Source organism: Phaseolus vulgaris, chromosome 4 (assembly GCF_000499845.2).
Source record: "Phaseolus vulgaris cultivar G19833 chromosome 4, P. vulgaris v2.0, whole genome shotgun sequence".
NCBI classification, from domain to species: Eukaryota; Viridiplantae; Streptophyta; class Magnoliopsida; order Fabales; family Fabaceae; genus Phaseolus; species Phaseolus vulgaris.
In genome coordinates, this window is record NC_023756.2 from 21,694,027 (window position 1) to 21,714,244 (window position 20,218).

Sequence of the window (20,218 nt, forward strand, 5' to 3'; positions counted from 1 at the left end):
CGGAGCTAGCTGCGTCGCAAAGCAGGAACGACGAGCTGAATCGCGTCAATGAGGAGTTGAGAAGGACGCTGCAAGCGCAGAGGGAACACGTGGTTGACGAAAGGGTGTCTAGGCAGCCCTCACCTCCAAGAGCGTTCCCCATGCCATTCTCCCCTGAGATCATGGGAACCATGGTGCCTCCCAACCTGGTGGGGGTGAAGGCATCGTTCAAAGGGGTAGAAGACCCGGAGGCGCATCTGACAGCGTTCCACACCCAGATGATGTTGTCTGGGGGTTCAGACGCTGTCTACTGCAAAATGTTTATGAGTACGCTCAGCGGAATCGCCATGGAGTGGTTCGTAAGCCTACCAGAAGGACACATCACGTCTTTCTCTCAGTTCTCGAAGCTCTTCACTGAGCAATACATCGTCAACAGGGCACCTACAGTGGTGTCCTACAATCTCTTCGACGTGCGCCAATACAAGGGGGAGTCGCTGAAGGACTACCTCAATCGCTTTGGGGCACAAGTAGTTAGATTGCCCAGCAAAGATGAAGATATGCTGGTGCACGCGTTCAAGAAGGGAGTGCTGCCTGGCCCCTTCAGCGAGTCTCTCATCAGGAGCCATCCCAGCACCTTTGCAGAGATCCGACGACGTGCGGTGGCACACATAGTGGTAGAAACAGAGGTTTCTGGGAAGAGAGGAAGTGCTGCACCACCAAGACCGCGTGGAGGGCAAGGGAAGCCACCGCAAACAAGGGTGCATGAGGCCAAGGAGGGGAAGAAGGTGCGGGAAAAACCTCGCCCCTATGCACCAGGCAAAGACCAGAGCAGGGGGCGTGCAAGGGAGAATAACGCACCCCCGAGATACAACTTCATGGTGGGATTGGCGGATCTCATTGCCCTTCCTGCTATAGCCGCAAGACTACGAGTACCAGAGAAGACAGATAAGGTACTTGGAAGGAAGAAGAATGAATGGTGTGAGTTTCATCAGGCCTTTGGCCATACACTTCATTCCTGTTTGGCGCTGGGACACCAACTGGCAGAGTTGGTGAAGTCTGGTTTCCTAGCAGATTACCTACGTGAGCCGCAGGGTGATCGCGCGTCAGGATCTCAGATTGAAGAACAGCAGCACGAAGTCCCTGTGCATGGGGAAGTGCAGACGATCGCGGGAGGCTTCTCTGGTGGGGGATGCACAGCTTCACAGAGAAGGAGATACGCTCGATCAGTAATGGCGGTAGATGCGGTAAATGAGAGTCATTACCCTGAAGTGGACATCATCTTCAGGAAAGCGGATCTACGGGACGTTGTCCCACACGACAACGACCCTGTGGTCATTTCTCTCATCACTACGGGAAGGCGAGTGCACCGAGTACTCGTAGACCAAGGAAGTTCGGCAGACGTCATGTTCTGGCCAACATTCAACAAGTTACAGTTATCCCCTGACCAGCTAAGACCGTATACTGGTTGTCTCTACGGTTTTGCAGGAGATCAGGTAGAGGTGCGGGGATACATTGAGCTGAGGACAACGTTCACTGACGGAACGACAGCCCGCACTGAAAAGATAAAGTACCTGGAGGTGAACGCCCCTTCTGCGTACAATGTCTTGTTGGGAAGGCCAACACTCAATAGACTGGGCGCGATACCATCAACAAGGCATATGAAGTTGAAGCTGCCGTCGATGGAGGGGACCGTGATAACCATCAAGTCGGATCAGGCTGAGGCAAGACGCTGTTATGAGAACAGCTTGAAGCAAAAGAGAAGTGTGTGCCACGTCACCACAAAACCACCAACAGGCGTGCGCGAAGAGCGATCGGTGGTTAGGGAGACACAGGGCGCTCAGAGGATGGAGGATGCTGCGGTGGGGGGCTCCCAGGTAGCCCAAGTTGAAGAAGAAGAGGAAGGCACGATCACTCCCCGCGAGTCAGGGATCGTGAGGGCGGTCATCGCCAGCGAGAGAAGGCCCCACCCAGCTGAAGGATGGGTCGAAGTGGACGTCGGGGAAGAAAGTTCAAGTTAGGGGGATCCCTCGCTGAAAAAGAGCGAAGGCTGATCATGGGTGTGATTGAGAAGCACATGAATGCCTTTGCATGGTCAGCATCCGACATGCCAGGAATCGACCCCGATTTCCTCTGCCATCGTCTGTCGATGGACCCCATGGTTCGACCTGTGCGACAGAGGCGAAGGAAATTCAACGAGGAAAAGAGGAAGGTGATCCACGACGAAGCGTAGAAGCTCCTTGCCGCAGGGCACATCAGAGAAATCCAGTACCCCGAGTGGCTAGCGAATGTGGTACTGGTTCAAAAGGCAAGCGGCAAGTGGAGAATGTGCGTGGACTTCACTGACCTCAACAAGGCGTGCCCCAAGGATTCTTACCCCTTACCCAGCATAGATGCTCTAGTTGATAGCGCCTCGGGGGGAAAGCTACTCAGCTTCCTGGACGCTTTCTCGGGGTATAACCAGATCAGGATGCACCCAATGGATGAATGCAAGACTGCGTTTATGACCGAACGGTCGTGCTATTGCTACAAGGTCATGCCATTCGGGTTAAAGAATGCGGGGGCTACCTACCAGCGGCTCATGGACAGGGTGCTCTCGCCCATGCTGGGAAGGAACGTACACGCCTATGTAGATGATATGGTGGTTACGTCCGTAGAGAAGAAGCATCATGCAGCTGATCTGGAAGAGCTATTCACCACCATTGCCAAGTACAGGCTGAAGCTCAACCCTGAGAAATGCATTTTCGGTGTGGAGGCTGGGAAGTTCTTGGGTTTCCTCTTGACAGAGCGGGGAATCGAAGCTAACCCGGAGAAGTGTGCGGCGATCGTGGCAATGAGGAGCCCAACGACGGTGAAGGAGGTGCAACAGCTCACCGGCCGCTTGGCGGCTCTGTCCCGGTTTATGTCCGCTGGAGGGGAGAAAGGTCACCCATACTTCCAGTGTCTCAAACGCAACAGCAAATTTCTCTGGACACAGGAGTGCGAGGAGGCCTTCATCAAGTTAAAGGGGTACCTGGCGAGCCCACCAGTCTTGCGAAAACCCCAGGTAGGCATCCCTCTTCGTCTATATTTTGCTGTGACGGAGAGAGCAGTCAGCTCGGTCCTGGTGCAAGAGCAGAGCCAGGCCCAGAGGCCTGTTTACTTCGTGAGTAAAGTGCTGCAAGGTCCTGAAACAAGGTACCAAGCCCTCGAGAAAGCTGCTCTGGCAGTGGTGTTTTCAGCCAGAAGACTCAGGCATTACTTCCACAGCTTCACAGTGGTGGTAATGACTGATCTCCCTATCCAGAACGTATTGAAGAAACCTGATGTAGCAGGCAGGATGGTCAAATGGGCAGTAGAATTGTCAGAATTTGATATTCAGTACGAGCCCCGAGGACCGATCAAGGGGCAGGTGTTCGCGGACTTTGTAGTCGAGCTATCATCGATCGCGACACCTGCAGAAGGGCTAGATTTCCGATGGGTGTTATCGGTGGATGGCTCCTCTAATCAGCAGGGAAGCGGCGCTGGAGTCATCCTGGAAGGACCAAATGGGGTACTGATCGAGCAGTCCCTCCGTTTTGCCTTCTAAGCTAGCAACAATCAGGCGGAGTATGAGGCCCTGATCGCAGGAATGTTGCTAGCAAGAGAAATGGGAGCAAGAAATCTGCTGGCCAAGAGCGATTCGTTACTGGTCACCGGGCAGGTTACGGGGGAGTTCCAAGCAAAGGATCCCCAGATGGCAGCCTACCTGGAGTATGTGCAGCTCCTGAAGACGTCCTTCGCCGAGTTTGAGTTAGTGCACGTGCCAAGAGAGCAAAATGCCCGAGCAGACCTGCTTGCCAAGCTGGCCAGCTCAGGCAAGGGGGGGAAGCAGAGGACCGTCATTCAGGAGACCCTGAAGGTGCTGCGCGCGTTCGTATCAGACAACCAGGTGCTTCATGTATACAAGTCAATGGAGCGTCTAACGATCGGTCATCGGTCGTTGACCCAAGAAACGCTAAGAGCACCGAGGGTGAGATCGCGACCCTCAAAGACCGATGAGTCGATGGAGGTCCATGCGGAGAAGGAACCCGACACCTGGATGACGCCATACCAGCTATACTTAGAAGATGGTGTACTCTCGCTCGATCTGGCAGAGGCAAAAAGAATAAAGAGGGGTTCAAGTAAGTTTACTCTTATAGATGGAAGCCTATTTAGATTTGGATTTTCTCACCCTGTGCAGATCTGTGTACACGGCGAACAATGCACCAGGCTCATGTCTGAGCTGCACGAAGGGGTGTGCGGAAGCCACGTAGGTGGTCGCGCTTTGGCAAGTAGAGTACTCCGCGCGGGGTATTACTGGCCAAAGCTGAAGGAAGATTGCATAAGGTTTGCTCAGCGATGCAAACAGTGTCAGCTGCATGCAGACTGGCACAAGGCACCCCCTGAGGAGTTGAGGTCCATCCATAGCCCATGGCCATTCCATACATGGGGGATTGACATCTTAGGACCCTTTCCCCTGGCGACAAGGCAGATGAAGTTCGTCATCGTGGCCATCGAGTATTTCACCAAGTGGGTGGAGGCAGAGCCAGTCGCACACATCACCGCACAGAAAGTTGAACACTTCGTCTGGAAGAACATTGTCTGCCGCTTCGGAATACCCAAGAGGCTGGTTTCCAACAATGGCACCCAGTTCACAAGTCATCAGCTGAGGAAGATGTGTGAAGAGTTAAAGATACAACAGGTCTTCGCATCAGTGGAGCACCCACAAACCAATGGGCAGGTGGAGTCAGCAAACCGAGTGCTGCTCAGGGGGCTGAAGCGAAGACTAGACAAGGCCAAAGGAGGCTGGGCAGAGGAGGTCCCCAGAATTGTATGGTCTTATCACACCACCCCATAGTCCAGCACCCATGAGACACCTTTCAGCCTTGTCTATGGGACAGACGCCATGATTCCTGTGGAGATACAGGAGAGCTCCCCCAGATTCCTGAACTTCGTTGCTGAAGAGTCCAACGAAGAGCGTAAGGTAAATCTGGATTTGCTAGACGAAGTGCGAGAAGAGGCCAGAGTCAGTGCTGAAGCTGTGAAGAGAAGAGTAGAGTGGAGGCACAACTCTAAAGTGAGGCCCAGGCGCTTCCAGGAAGGTGATCTGGTGATGAGAAAGGCGCATCAGAATGACATGCAGAACAAGTTATCCCCAAAGTGGACAGGCCCGTACAGAGTGGTGGAGACATTGGAGAACGGAGCCTATCGCCTAGAGACTTTGGAGGGAGGAGCAATCCCCAGAACGTGGAACGCCACCCATTTAAAATTTTATTTCAGTTAAAGTTGTACAGTAATGGCGTTCTCGCGCTAAAGATACATGCATTGTATGTGGTGGAAACAGTTGAACAGACAAGGGGCACTCTTTTCCCTAAGGAGGGTTTTTAACGAGGCCACCCAATTAAAGAAAAATTTCCAGCATATCAAGTGTGCTCAAGTATTAAAGTTAAAATCCTCCTTGCCCCAGGTGCAAGTGCAGGTGATTGGTTGGGCCCTACTTGCCCTAGGCGCAAGTACTGGCACCGATCTAAGTCTTCCTCACCCCAGGTGTGAGCGCAAGCAGTTAAAGGTTTGAAAAGCCAGGGGTGCTAGTAAGACCAAGGGAGGGAAAGGAAAGGTTTTGACGAAACGTCCTTACCCACTTGGCATACACCAATATTGGCCCAGTAAGACTCTTAGTCCGAAACCCTTCTCACCCCAGGAGTGAGGCAGGGAATGAGCGACTCAACCCGCCAAAGGGTGATGACCGTTGGGAAAGTAAGAGGGGTTAGCGAGAAACACTTTTCTTTCCCCAAGACGAGGCATCACCTTGAGCGATCGATGTCAAAGTCCTCTATGCACTTAGCGCTAGAGCGACAGAGAAAGCTAAGTAAAGACTAAAGAACGATCACTGATGAGTCGTCAGTAATTGGCTAGTGGTGCAAAGCAGCGCACGAGGACTGTTAAACACCAAGCTGAGGGAATAGCCAGTCGTGATCAAGTAGAAGCGAAAGAATAAGAGAAGCAGATCGCGCTAAGCCTAAGCTGGTTAACACTTAGTCGTGCGCAAAGTGAAAGACAAAGCTCAAGATCGCGCTAAGCCTAAACTGGTTAACACTTAGTCGTGTGCGAAAGGAAAGGTAAAGCCGAAGATCACGCTGAACCTAAGCTAGCTAACAGTTAGTCGCGCACATAAAGATAAGTGAAGTTCAAAGAAAATACAAGGGAAGAAACTGATGCAAGAAAAGAAGCATTGAGATATTACATTCATAGCCAAGTCTTATACAATTTTAAAGTACAAAGAAAAATTGTGCAGAAGCTAAATTTACAGAGAAGAGAAAGGTTTAAGGGGCAGGAGGGATGAGCTTTCCATCCACCACTTCATGGTAGATGCTGAACTGCGAGAGGTCCAGGTCTGGGAGAACGCATCTGATTTGCTCGAGTGCTAGCTCGAATCCATCTGTAAGGGCATCAGCACCCACGTTCATCAAATCAACCTTCTCCACCTCCAGTTCTTGCTTTGAAGCCTCCGCAGCTTCTCTCTCAGTGGTGACGGCAGCAAGGGAGGAGGCAGCTTCAGACAGTTTGCCCACCACCTCCTCAAGTCTCTTTTCCCCAGCAGCAGCTGCTTCTTTGGTGGACTCGAGCTCCCCCAATAGCTGAGTGTTCTGTTGGCGCAGGGAGGAAGTCTTGGCCTTAAGCTCCACCACCTCGCAGTCCAAAGAGCTCACCATCTGCCCCATCAAGATCTCCGTCTTGATGGTCTCTTGGACCTGCGCTAGGTATTCCCTCCTAGCCTTCTCCACCATGCCTCGCATCAGTTCAACGGACCCTTGAGCAGCTTCGAAGTCACTTCGCAGTGACTCCTTGTCGTGCTCAAGCTCCTTCACCCTCTTCTCCAGGGCTATTTGTTTGCGATGCTGGGTGGAGAATTCCAGAGAGAGCACCACCTGCCTTGCCAGGTGCATGTCAACCTCATCACCATTCCACTCGACGAGCTCCCGGTTACTTATGAGCTGTCGAACTAGGGTGATGACCCTGCTGAAATTCTCGTGGGTGGCCCCAGAAGCGCTTGGGCGCGAGCTAGACCCACCACATTCAGCAATGGTGGTAGGGATTGGCAGCAGTGGTGGTGGTGCACCCCCAGTTTGGGCATAAGCACCCCCAGCAGGATGAGCGGATGGACCAGGTGATTGGCCTGCTGGGGGGGAAGATGGCAGTTTGGTAGTTGGAGGCAACTGCTGGCCTGGAGAAGGAAGGTTGATGGGCTCTGAGGCAGTTTGAGCGCAGGGAGGAGAGGAAGACCTTTCCTCTACTTCCACCACCTCAATCTCTCCAGGCTGGAGAGATGAGGCCCCCTCAACTGCCGCTCTCTTCCTCTGGCGGTGTACGAGAGGCCTTCACCAGCCTCAATCTCTTCAGTTGAAGCAGCAGCAGCAGCAGTTGAAGTGGAGGCCTTCACCAGCCTTTTCCTTTTCTTCCCTTGCTCGGGGCCTCCAGCTGGCGCGACCGAGAGTGGGGGGGCTGCGATGGGCTCAGTTGTAGAGGAAGAGGAGCCAGTGCCCTTGGCTCCCCTACGTTTGGCCAGCTCCAGTAAAGCTAGCTTCCTGTCCTTCCCCGACATTGAGTCTGCATAGATGGAAAAAGGAAGAGTTAGATGACCAAGGTATGCAAGTAAGTTAAGAAACACATAAGCGCATGCATGAAAAGGTGCAGGTATCCTAAAAGGAGAATGAAGAGCTACCTATATACTTTTTTAAGGCCACCACATCGAACTCGTCTTTGATGAGACGAGAAGAATTGTACTTGGCCCCCAAGAGCAGCCCGCACAGCTCGCGTTTATAAGGGGCCATAGCTTCGAGGTCCCTGGATTTCTTGAACTCAACTCCAGGAACCCAGTAGAGGGGGTACCCCTCGAGCAGGCTTGGACTTTGAGGGGTAGCAGATATCATGTAGAATCTGCCCTTCCAATCTTTGAAGGATTGCTGGTACAGGCCCAGGAGCACCCGTCCAGCAACCCCGTTCAGGCTGACCCAGGACCTGTCCCCAGGGTTCTTCGCTTCGAAGAAGTAGAGGAACACGTCCACGGAGGCGTTGTGCCCGAAATAGTTGCAGAGGATTTGAAACGCCCGGATGAAGGCCCAGGCATTTGGATGGAGTTGGCAAGGCGCGACGTTTAACTCCATCATCAGCTCCTTTTCGAAGAAAGTGAAAGGGAGGCGCAGCTTTAGCCTCTTGAAAAATGGCGGAGTAGATGAAGACGAACCATTGGTGGCCCTGTCATCCGCGCAGATAGGCATTCCTCGAGGAGGAATGCGGATTTGGATATTGAAGTCATTCTCCCTGTCGATGGAGCAGGAAGGCTCGTCGGGGTTGCGACTTAGCAGGGACGTGAGATGACCCTTGGGCAGCAGGGTGGAGGTTACAGCGAGCAATGCCAGGGGAGCCCATTCGTAGACCCTGGCATTGTCGTGGTAGGAGGTAGCCACAGGCGGTGGTGGAGCTGGCACACTCGCGGAAGGCTGTGCACCAGAGGATGGCGCACTCGCGGAAGGCTGTGCACCAGAGGATGGGGCAATGATGCGCGCAGTTTGTTTCAAGCGAGCCATCGTGAGATAGCTGCAAATGGAGAAAAAACGAAAAGGTCAGAATGAATGGAAGAAGAGGGAATGATGAATGTTTCGGTGAAAACAGAAAAGGGAAAGGAGAAGGAGATGCCCAGGTGAAAAGAGAAAGAAGAAGAAGCAGAAGTCAGAGCGAGGGCATGAAAAAACCCTAGCGCGGGTTCGAGAGAGGGAAATAGAGAAGATGAATGCATGATAACCAGAATGATAAATGCAATCGGTAAAGAAGACCAAAAAGGGGCCAGGGAGAAGAAAAACCATACCTTTGGATGATCGCAAGAGTTTGGGAAGCAGAAAATTTGAAGAAAGATGGGTGCGCAGAGGAGAAGTTCGCAGAGAGTCTGGGAGTCGAATGAAGAAGATGGAGGAACAGTGAAAAGGCGCGCCAATTTGAATAAGAGAAGCGCTAGCGACGCACAGCACTGGCCGTTGATGGGGCCACGTGTCGCAAGATTAAGAGAAGAAGTCCAAACGTTAAAGAAGCAGCACGTGAGGTGGCACGTGAGGCGGCCCCACTTGCCACGTGGGCTGAGGGCACGACCACTTAGTCTCTTCGCTGAGAACGAGTTCTTGACTCGAGACTGGGGGGCTTGTGATCCGATCGGTCATCGGTAGTCGATGACGTCAGCAACAGAGAACCACGTGGACCACTCGCAGGGTGACACGTGGACCAGGTGGCAGAGAGGTCAGGGGGACGATCGCCAAGAGCGGTGATCGGTGGTCAGTAACCAAGTGACCACCGACAGATCAGGCGGCAGAGAGGTCGGGGGACAGATCATCCAGAATGGTGATCGGTGGTCAGTAGCCAAGTGGCCACCAACAGACCAGTTCTCAGACTAACGCCTGAAGGCAGAACGCGAGAAGCAAATAAACACTGATCAGTCATCGGGGTTTCGTGTTACACGCAGTTAAACTGGGACTGAGGTTCCCAGCGAGAGCGTTATGCATGGATCTCGCATGAGTACACCTCAGGGAATCGTGCACGAGAGTGGCCTGAGGGATCTAGTAAACCAATCAGTGATTGGTGATTCCCTCAACCCACTACGTGCGTGGCATCGTGAAGGGTAAGCCGCCTACTCAGAGAGCAATGTTTGGTGAGTGTGCCTAGACCAGCCACACCCGACGTTCTCCCAAGAGTATGCGATCTGCCCAGATGAGAGAAACATCCTAAGTTACTCCGCAAGGGCGTGACTTAGGCACACAAAGAGAAGCGCTAGAGCCCTTCGAGTGAATGACACGTGGGTGGTTAGATGTGAGTTGCAGGCCTCCACGTGTCATCTTCTGAGAGGGGTGCGGTCCAGACAAAAGAGCACTCCGTACCACTAAAGGTACAGACAGGCGCAGCCAAGCGCAGAGACGCGCAGACATGCACAGACTCTCACGCTCCCAACTGTTGGTTCTGAAGGTACGCTTTCTCTGAAAAGCATAACAGTGTTCTGACATATGCCAGAAAAGCATAACAGAATTCTGTTATGCCCAGAAGCAGAAAAAGAGAGATAAAACAGAGAATCAGGGGGAGAGTGTGGGGGGGAACGAAAAAACAGAGTGCTAGAGTTCTTACACACACGCTACTAGTTTTCTAGTTTTTGGTGGTTCTGTGGACTAACTTGATCGTCGGAGTGCAAACGGCCGCCAGAGGCGCCGTCTGTGTGTTTTGCAGGTCACGTTTGGAGATCCAAGAGAAGGTTCTGAGGGTGATTCTGTAGAAAACGCAGTCGCGTAGACGGGGCAGAGTGTGCTACAGAGCGATTCCTCCACGTTCGAGTTGCCGGCAGGATCACCTACCCATGCGAGAAACAGGGGAACGAAAGACAAATGCAGAGAAAATGAGAAATGCAGAGATTTAAACAGACCCAGACAGCTCAATATAGCAGAATATCGAATGATAAGAGCAATGATCGAAGCAGAATGTTACCTTTGATGGTTGATCAGAGGAAAGTCCTGAGATTGGAGGAAGATGAAATGCAGAGAGTCGCGAGGAAGAAGAAGAAGCTTGTGAGAGAAGTTTGCTTAGTTAAGTGGAGCGTGTGTTTTGGGGTGTCTTAACGAAAACTTGAAGCGCAAACGACGTTAAGGCTTAGCCGTTGGATCGTGCCACATGTAAGTTGTTTAAACGTGGATAGAGAAAGCACAGTGCATGTCCAATCGTGGTGATGAGAATCAAAAATACATGAAGATGACCAAGGATGCTATACTTGAAGGGTCATCTCAACAAGCAATTAAAGAGGCCATCAATAGGAGGAATGGTCAAGGACCACAATATTTGAAGTTCTTCCTATTAGTCTTCTTAAAAAGATGAGGCCCAAGCCCAACAAGAGGCCCAAGCCCAACATGAAGGCCAAGCCCAACATAAGGCCCAAGCTCAAGTCATAACTCAAAGAACTACTAGGAGCAAGGGCACAAGCATTAAATAAATGAGCATCATTTGATGACTCTTCTTATTTCTCTTGTATAGTTGTAGGTGGTGTGGTTATTAAATAAAGGAGTGTGAAAATGAAAAATAAAGTCACATTGTCCATGTGACTTAGGAGAGTGGTGTAGGTGTAGTTTTTGGGAGGTGTCATAGTAGAAAAAGGTCACACCGTCCATGTGACTTGTTTTTGGTGGGAATTTCAAATGAGTTTATTTGAAATTTCCCACCTATTTTCAGCACCTCTAGGCTATAAATAAAGGTGCTTAGCTTGTACAATTCAGATTGGAATTTTGAAGTAGAGAGACTATACTCAAATTTAGAGAGAAATTGTGAGTCTTGAGTCTTCTTCTTCCTTTGCCTTATCTTGTGAGCAATGGTGAGCTTCAAGTGGCGGCACTCCATCACTTATCTTGGATCAAGACTCCAAGTGGCGTGAAGTGTTCTTCCAAGTCTCAATTTCAGCAAGTTCCATTCTATAAGTGCTTCTTCTTCCTTTTCTTCAATTTTCATTCGGTAGTTCTTAATTTCCTAGTATTTCCTTTCATTTGCACCGATTAGATTTGTGTTTCCAGCTTTGTTTCCTTGATTTTGTTCGGTTCAGTAGCTTAGCATTTCAATTCTGTCCAGCTTTCAATTCTTGTTCTTCATTCCTTGTTCTTTGATTCCATTTGACAATATATGGACTTCCATATGAGCTTTGGTTGGTGCAAAGTCTTGGTGAGTTCTTGAATTAGAACATTGATCCAATTCTAAGTAAAGTGCCATTCATGACCAACTCAAGTTGCTCCTAAGAATGTCAAAGAATCATGTATTCTTGTTGTTGCATTCACATCACGTGGAGTGCCACGTAAGATAACCGGGCGTGGCCTCAAGGAGATAAGCGGGCGTAGCCCCGCGGGATGAGCGAGCGTGGGCCCAAAGGGGTGACCGGGCATGGCCTTAGTCTCTTCGCTGCGCAAGTCGCCTGCTTGAGACTGGGGCGCTTGTGTACCGTCTAGGTCTCGATCGTCGACCGTTGACCAAAGTAAACATGGGACCTCCGAAGGAGGGGCCCATGATGAGGGTTCAGTTGGTTAGGAAGGAGCCTCGACAGACTCACGAGTAAGAGGACTGAGGAGGTGTCAGCTTGGGGGAAAGACGAGGAGTCCTCGGTCCTCGGCACCCGAAAAGAAAGACGAGTTAGAAAGGTGGCTTGAAGGCCACATCCCAACTATCAGTATAGAGAAGCCCAGACCACAAAGGCCATGCATAAAGGTGTTGGGAAACCATTGGGACCGATACGACTCGGTAAAGTCTCGTTCCAGGGGCAATCGGCATGCATGGGATGTGAGGGGGCAGTGTACGCTCAGTATGCAAGATCCCTCTGATATTGGGCGTATGAGTTGATGCCTGAGTGATAATCCCGCACCAGTTGCACTTCAAAAGGGTAGCCTCACTCACTGGAGTCAACCTTAGCTTAGGTTAAGATGACGTGAGGGCCTGCCTGTAGTGATGCTTGAGTCAGAGGCAGCCACGTGGCAGAAGCGCTTAAGTCAAAGGTATATAAGCCTTTCTGAAGGGCTTAGAGAGGTACGTTTTCACACTTTACACACAAGTAATTTGAGAATGAGAGAGAGTTCAGTTACAATTCAGTTACACGCCTCCTTGAGCACGGTGTTTGTAGTGTTCTGTTACAGAGGTCCAATGGTGTTTTCTGCCATTACTAACTTGAGCTTCGGAGTGCAAACGGCCGTGAGGGCGCCCATTTGTCTCTCTGTTTCAGGTATTCACGGAGGCGAAGGGTGAAGATTGGAACGAAGGCAAAGGAGTCCTTGAAACGCAGCTCGTAGCGACGTACGAAGGTGACCGAGTCAACAGGCAGGAACAATATACATATGTATACATGTATATATATATATATAAAAAAAAAAAAATCCCAACACCATGATCTTTACCTAAACACTTGAAATATTTGATCTCACCAGTGTAAGTGTAGGTAGAAGACTTGTTCTTCTCTTTTTATGTTCCTTTTTTCTAGGGTCTTGGCAGGTTATATGCTTTTTTCTTTAAAATTTTCTTCCTATTGATAATCCTTATTAGGATAAGAACTAGAGTGAGCCTTTTCTTTCTTGGAAGATTTTCTCAAAATTTGTGATTCTACCTTAATGTAAATTTGAACCTAAGCATTTATATCTCTATAAGGTATAAGCTCAACTCTATTTGTTATGTCAAAGCTCAATGCAGTAAAGAACCTATAAATGGTGGTGTTATCTTCATCCATGATCCCTGCCCTCATGATGTATAACTATTTTTCATTTATTACTTGTTGATGGAGTCTTTGAAGCTTATCCATATGCTCTCGATTATAGTGGATGGAATATGACGATGCCTCCTAGGACTTTTAAGACTATTCCAATACTGGATTGGTGGATAATTATGGAGGTGTCTTTATTGTTCAAGGGAGGTTCCCGAGTACATGGCATACCCTTGGAAACTCAAAGTTGCTAAGGGTACTTTTCATTCCACACTAACTTGGTAATAGATAAATAATTGTTCTACCTTTATTTTCCAATCAAAGTAGACTTCCACAACATCTTTACCATGAAAATGAAGGTAAACCCTAACCTCTTTAAACTAGTTTCCCTTTTGTGCCTTCTAAAAGGAGGTTGATAATATTCGTTTAGCCTAGAACTACCCTTTTTTTCCTGAGTAACCCCGATGTAGATTCTTGTGTAGAATTGTTTCTACTCTTTTGTGAATTTTTTTTTTTTTTTTTTATTTTCACTTCTTTTTGCCTTAAGATCCTAAGCTCTTCCTCAAGAATAGAAACTTGAGTTTCTCTTTCAATTTTCTCTTTATCTTTCAAGATTGCCTCTTGCTTTTTGATGTGAGTTGATTTTAGATTTAGCCATTTTAGATGTAACACTTTACTTAGGATTGAGATTTTTATCAATTATATGGTGAAAACTGTTCCTGCCAGCAACTCGAGCACCTTCGTGCGTATCTTCTAACGGTGGAACGCGAACCTTCGAGACTGCTCCTCCTCCTAGTGAAGATTTCCTGCAACACAGAGACAAATGGCGCGCTCGCGGCCGTTTGCACTCCAACACTCAAGTCAGTAAACGAGGTAGAAAACACCTTGCACCTCCATATCGGAACACCGTGACTCTGGTGTTCTGAAGGTGCGTAACTGAATTCTCTCCTATTCTCTCTCAAGTTCACAAGTGCGTATAGTTTGCCAAATTACAGTGTATCTGGAAAACGTACCTCATGTTGTTTCTCTTTGTGCCTTATATACCTTTGCAAGTGTTTCTGCCACGTGGCTTCCCTGACTTAAGCTCACTAGCGAGTGTACCTCACGACGCTGTATTCCAAACTTAGGAGTATCCCAGCGCATGTGATAGCCCTACTGGAGTGCTGGCGCGCCCAGGGGTGACTGCATGGGAGCCAACTAATGCACCTGTTTCTCAGTCACTTCCCCTGAGAGTCCCCTGAACTGCTCACGTACTCTGCATGTAGATGCTTCTTTGGGGCGTGGCCTCTTACAGGTTGTATCTGCTTCAGAGGTCATCAACGGTGGTGCGTTCTGCCGCATTCCTACACCTCATGCGTGGGTAAGTTGTGAATTAGGGTTCCTCTTACTCGTACTGGAGATGTGGCTTTAAATTCGCCTTTCTCAGCTATGTTTACTTCCTGACATACCGAGGCCCGAAGCCTCCAGGCCCCTACCATGCCGCATCCTTCCATGCCGCCCCCTCCACGGTCACTCCAACCTGTGGGTATCGAGGGGTGGCACCATCTAGGCCTAAACCAGGCCTAAACGCGTTCTAAAGATAACGGGTTACGCCTTCGAGGTTGACGACGCCTATGGTAGTCGAGGCCATACAATGGTCAACGCCCCAAGCTGGTGACACCCAAACCTGGCGACGCCCAAGGCCTGTAGACACCCGAAGCAGTCAATACATTGACTTTCCTCCTTGGAGCCCCTTGGTGGGTCCTACCACATGTTGACTTTGGTCAACGCCTAAGGACGGGTCGGTACAAAAACCCAAAGAAGATCCCCACTGGACACGAACTTAAGCAAGTGGTTTAATAAGTGTGAAGGTTCACTTCTAGAGGGCAAATGAAAAATACAAGTATATGGTGATTGATGATGAAGGACAAAAATTAAATGAACATGGATGGAAACATAAAAGCATGATGGAAACCGAATTGACAATGGAGGAAAATAAGAACATAAGAACACAAAGATAAATGGAGTAATGGAAAAATGGAAGAGATGAAGGAATGGAAAGCTTATGTGGTGGAAGAGAGTTGGTCATACCACTTGGAGTGTGGTTTTCCTCCAAGATAAGTGTTGATGGCCGCCACTTGAGAGCTATCCGATCACTCAAGATGAGACCTAATGCTAAGAGGAAACAAGCCTCACAAACACCTCACACAATTTTTGCAAAGTAACTTCTCTATTCAAATTTGGAGTAAGGCACTCTATTTATAGGAGATGGTGCCTTAGTGAACAAGAAGTGATCTTGCAGGGGATTCAAACGTCGAAGGATTCGCCTCGTCAAACTCTATCTTCCACCTCTGCAACCGTGACAAGTGCAAGAACGCTCCAAGAAATCCACAAGAACTCCAAGCAAACCTGCGAAACACACCAAACGGCGCCTCTAGCGGCCGGTGACACTCCGACGCTCAAATCAGCCTTACAAAACCACTAAAGAACTAAGAACTGACTCTCTGCGAGACTCGTGTCCACTCTGTGATTCTCTCTCTCTTTCCTTTGGAAGAATGAATCTTCCCCCTTTGCATGAGCGCGGAATGCTTTTATATACTCTGGCCGAACCTCTATCCAGATGATGCCACGTGGAGACATGTGACTCACATCTCACCTTACACGTGGCACCATCTGAGGGTCGAAGCGCACCTCTGTTGTGCGCCTAAGTTATCCGTGCATGAAGTAACTTAGCGCGTTTCTTCAACTACGTGGCTCGTGCAACCTCAGTGTGAATACCAAGTGTGGCTTGGCTAAGCGCACGCACCAGAAATTACCTACTGTGTGAACGATCACCTCTGCTTTGCACCATGCACGTTATGGGTTAAGAGAGCACCAATCACCGACTGACTTACTAGCTCTCTTAGGCCACTCTCGTGCACGACACTACAAAGCACATAACTTCTCCTTTCTCTGATACTCTGTCATGCAAGGCTCGTATGCAACGCTCTCGCTGGGAATCACCCTTCGTTTCCAGCTTATCTGCGTGTAACACGAAAACCCGATGATCATCGCTCACACCTGACCGATCAGTGTTGCTGATGTCACCGACTACCGATGACCGACCGGATCACAAGCCCCCCAGTCTCGAGCTGTAAATTTGTTTTCAGCGAAGAGACTAAGTGATCGTCTTCAGTGGCCACGTAGCAAGTGATGCCACGTCACGTGCCACATCACGTGCTGTGTTTTAAGTGACGTTACGCCTTCCCCCCTTAATCTTGCGACACGTGTACGCATCAAAGGCTAGCATGAAACGTCATTTGCGCTTCTCACATTCAAATACTTGCGCGCCTCCACTGTTCCATCACCTTCTCCAACGCTCTTCTCTGAAACTCTCGAAGCCCTTCTCTGCGCGATTCGTCTTCCTCAATCTCAAGCTTTCAGAAACCACTTGCGATCATCAAAAGGTACCCCTTTTCTTCATCTATGGCATATTGAATACTTTCTACCGATTGCATCATCCAATAACTGTACTGTGCATACGTTGTGCACTGTTTTCCCTTTCCCTGCACTGTTATAGGGTTTCTTCTGGTTTCTCTGCAATTTTCTGTTGTTTTCGCTTCTTCTTCTTCGTTGCTTTCGCTTCTCCACTCCCTTCAACCATAGCATTTTCGTTCTCCTCGCCTTGCTCTTGTTTTTTGCTGAACCCTGTTTTTCATTGGTCCCTCATTCCTTCTTTTCTTTCTGCATTGTAGCTAATGAACAATGGCTCGAACAAAAACTACTGTGCGTCTCGCTTCCTCCTCTGGTGCACAGCCTTCCGTAAGTGCACCACCACCGCCTTCGACGAGCGCGCCCCCCTCAACGAGTGCGCACCCCCAAGCGGCGCCTCCTCCACATAACTACGCGCGGGTGTACAAGTGGGCTCCCCTCCACTTGCTCGCTGAGACTTCTACGCAACTTCCCAACGACCATCTCACCAACCTTCTGAGCAGCGACTCAGACGAACCCACATGCGCCCTTGACAGGGAGGATGACTCACACTTGGACGTGTGCATCCCCCCTCGAGACATGCCAATATGCATGGATGATAGGGCCAACAATGGAGTGCCCTTCACCTTCATTTACTCCGCCATCTTCAAGAGGTTACGCCTCCGACTCCCTTTCACTTTCTTTGAGAAGGACCTCCTCACCGAGTTGAACGTGGCTCCCTGTCAACTCCATCCAAACGCTTAGGCCTTCATCCGAGCGTTCGAGATTCTCTGCAACCATTTCGGACACCCTCCTTCAACTGACTTCTTCCTCCACATCTTCGAGGCCAAGAACCCAGGTGATAGGTCATGGGTGAGCCTGAACGTCGTGTCAGGAAGAGTGATCTTGGGCCTATAATCCTTCAAGGACTGGAAGGGTAGGTTCTACATGATCACCTCCAACGAGCACAGTCCGACTCTACTTGAGGGTTTCCCACTCTATTGGGTTCCCAAGGTAGAGTTCAAAAAACCCCGAGGCTTGGAGGCTATGGCACCTTACGAGCGCGAGCTGTGCGGCCTACTCTCGAGCTTGGGCGCTAAATTCGGCTCCTCCACCCTCATCACGCACGAGTTCGACGCGGAGGCGCTTAAAAAATACATTAGTTTGCATTCTCTTCTTCCCTTCAACTTGTCATTTCTCTGAGTATGATAGTGTGCTTGCACTTAACTGCAACTGCCTGTGTTGTTTTCACTCCCAGCTTGCTTGCCACACTTGCACTCTTGCACATGTTAATCACTTCTCTGCATGCTAACACTGAACTGATGAGCTTGATTGACTCTTCTGCACTTTGTTTGCTTTCTTGGCTCTTTGTGCACTAACCCTTTGCCATGCCTAACCGGTGCAGATATGACTTCCAGCAAAGAACGACGCCAAAAGCTAATTGAGCTGGCCAAGAGCCAACGAGCTACTGGGTCGTCTTCGGGGACCGAGGCCACCGCCGAGGCTACCTCCAAGCCCATCTCTGCCTCCCCTCTCTCGGTCGCGCCAGCTGAGAAGAAAAGGAAACGGCTGGTGAAGGCTCCCACCACCGTCGCATCCACTGAGGGGGAGAGCTCGGGGTCTCCTCATGTCCAAAGAAGAAGAAGGGGAGCCGAGGTGGGCGGCTCTTCCACCCTAAGGCCCGAGGGCGCTGAGGGGGATGCCTCTCCAATCCCTCCAGCACAGACTTCTCCAACACGCCCTCCTTCTCCAGCACATCTTCCTTCCCCGCCCCCAGCCAGCCAACCACTCACTTTGCCATCTCAAACTGCTAGAAGCGAGGCTGCTCGCTCGGAGGGGATCTCTCACCCCTCAACCTCACCACGCCCTCAAGACTCCGCCGCCACAACCGAGGGTGGTGGTGAGAGTTCCCTCCGAGCCTCGGGTTACAGCATTGAAGGGCTCACCACAGTTATCAAGCTGACTAGGCAACTGCTCCAAAACCGCGAGCTGGTCAACTGGAACGGGAACGAGGTGGACCTCCATCTGGCCCGCCAACTGGTGCTTTCTCTGGAGTTCTCCACCCAGCATCGCCGCATCGAGAAGCTGGAGAGGAAGATGAGCGAGCTGTACAACCAAAAAGAGTCGCTACAAAGTGACTACGAGGCCCTGCAGAACACCAACGAGCTGCTGAGGGACATGATGGAGGAGGCGAAGAGGGAGCACGCCCTGCAAGTCCAAGAAACCATCAAGACAGAGATGATGATGGGGGACGCCGTCGCTGCTCTTGACGCTGAGTTGGTCGAGACTAAGGACAAGGCCATTCAGCTTGAAGCCGAGAATGCCTCCCTGCGCCAACAGATCGCAAATCTGGCAGAGGCTCTTGCAGCAAACGAGAAGCGTGCCGCTGATCAGAGGTCCAAGCTCAAGGAAGCCGAATCCACCATCGCCACCCTTACAACTGAGAAGGTCGGGCTCGAGACCGATAAGGCTGAGCTTGAGGCTGAGAAGGCCAAGCTCTGGGAAGAGGCCGCTGACACCTTTGCTGAGGGATTCGACTTGGCCCTCGAGCAAGTTAAGTGCGTCTTCCCAGAGGCTGACTACTCTAAGTTCGCTATCGACTTCGAAGTGGCGGACGGCAAGATCATTCGCCGTTGATCATTTGTTATCTTGTATATATCCCCTTGTACATAAAACTTTGAATGTAAAGACTCTTCATGCATATATAAAATGCCACTTTTCTCTTACCGTTTCTCTTGTTGTGCATCTCTTAGCCTTTATCTCTTGTCATGCATGACTAACTGCTAACTTGCTCGAACTTGGCACGAATCTTCACTGTACTTGAATTCTCTACTTCTGACTTCGATCACAACTAACAACACTTGATAACTGATCTGGCGTGGCTTTGCTTGCTTAGGCCTATCGCGTAAGAACTTGTCTAAAACTCTTAAACAATGTTCTACAGCCACCCACTCATCAGTCATCGCGACTCTGCTTCCACCTTATATCTCTCTATATTGCTTGTCACTCCAACGCTAAGTGCATAGAGGACTTCTACGCCGATCGGTCAAGGATGATGCCTTGTTTTGGGGAAAAGAGTGTTTCTCGATAACCCCTCTTGCTTGCCCCAAGGTCATCAACCCTTAACACGTCGGGTCGTACTTTCCACCTTCTCACTCCTGGGGTGAGAAGGGTTTTAACTAAGAGTTCTACTGCGTCAATATTGATGCTATGCCACTTGGGTAAAGGCGTTTCTTGAAATCCTTCCTTTCCCTTCCTGGGCTTACTAACACCCTTGGCTTTTCGAACCTTAGTTGCCTGCACTCACACCTGGGGTGAAGAGGACTTAAACCGGTTGCAATGCTCGCGCCTGGGCGAGGAAGGCCTAACCGATTACCTATGCTCGCGCCTGGGGTGGGGAGGATTTTAACTTTGAAACTTTGCAAATTCTTATACCCATAACTTCTTTTTTATTGGGTGGCCTCATTAAAAACCCTCTTTTAGGGAAAAGAGTGCCCCCTGAACTGTTCAACTGCTTACATTGGGTGCACCGTTAGCGCGAAAGCGCGACTACTTTATAATTTA

The 20,218-nt window shown here is 50.0% G+C and overlaps 1 protein-coding gene across 1 annotated transcript; it reads left to right on the forward strand.

Annotated features, from left to right (window-relative positions):
- Positions 1-18,061: 18,061 nt before the first annotated feature.
- Positions 18,062-19,291, forward strand: LOC137838474 (uncharacterized). The gene has a single exon (XM_068647719.1). It carries the CDS (start codon positions 18,062-18,064, stop codon positions 19,289-19,291), a length of 1,230 nt encoding a protein of 409 aa, XP_068503820.1.
- Positions 19,292-20,218: the final 927 nt, after the last annotated feature.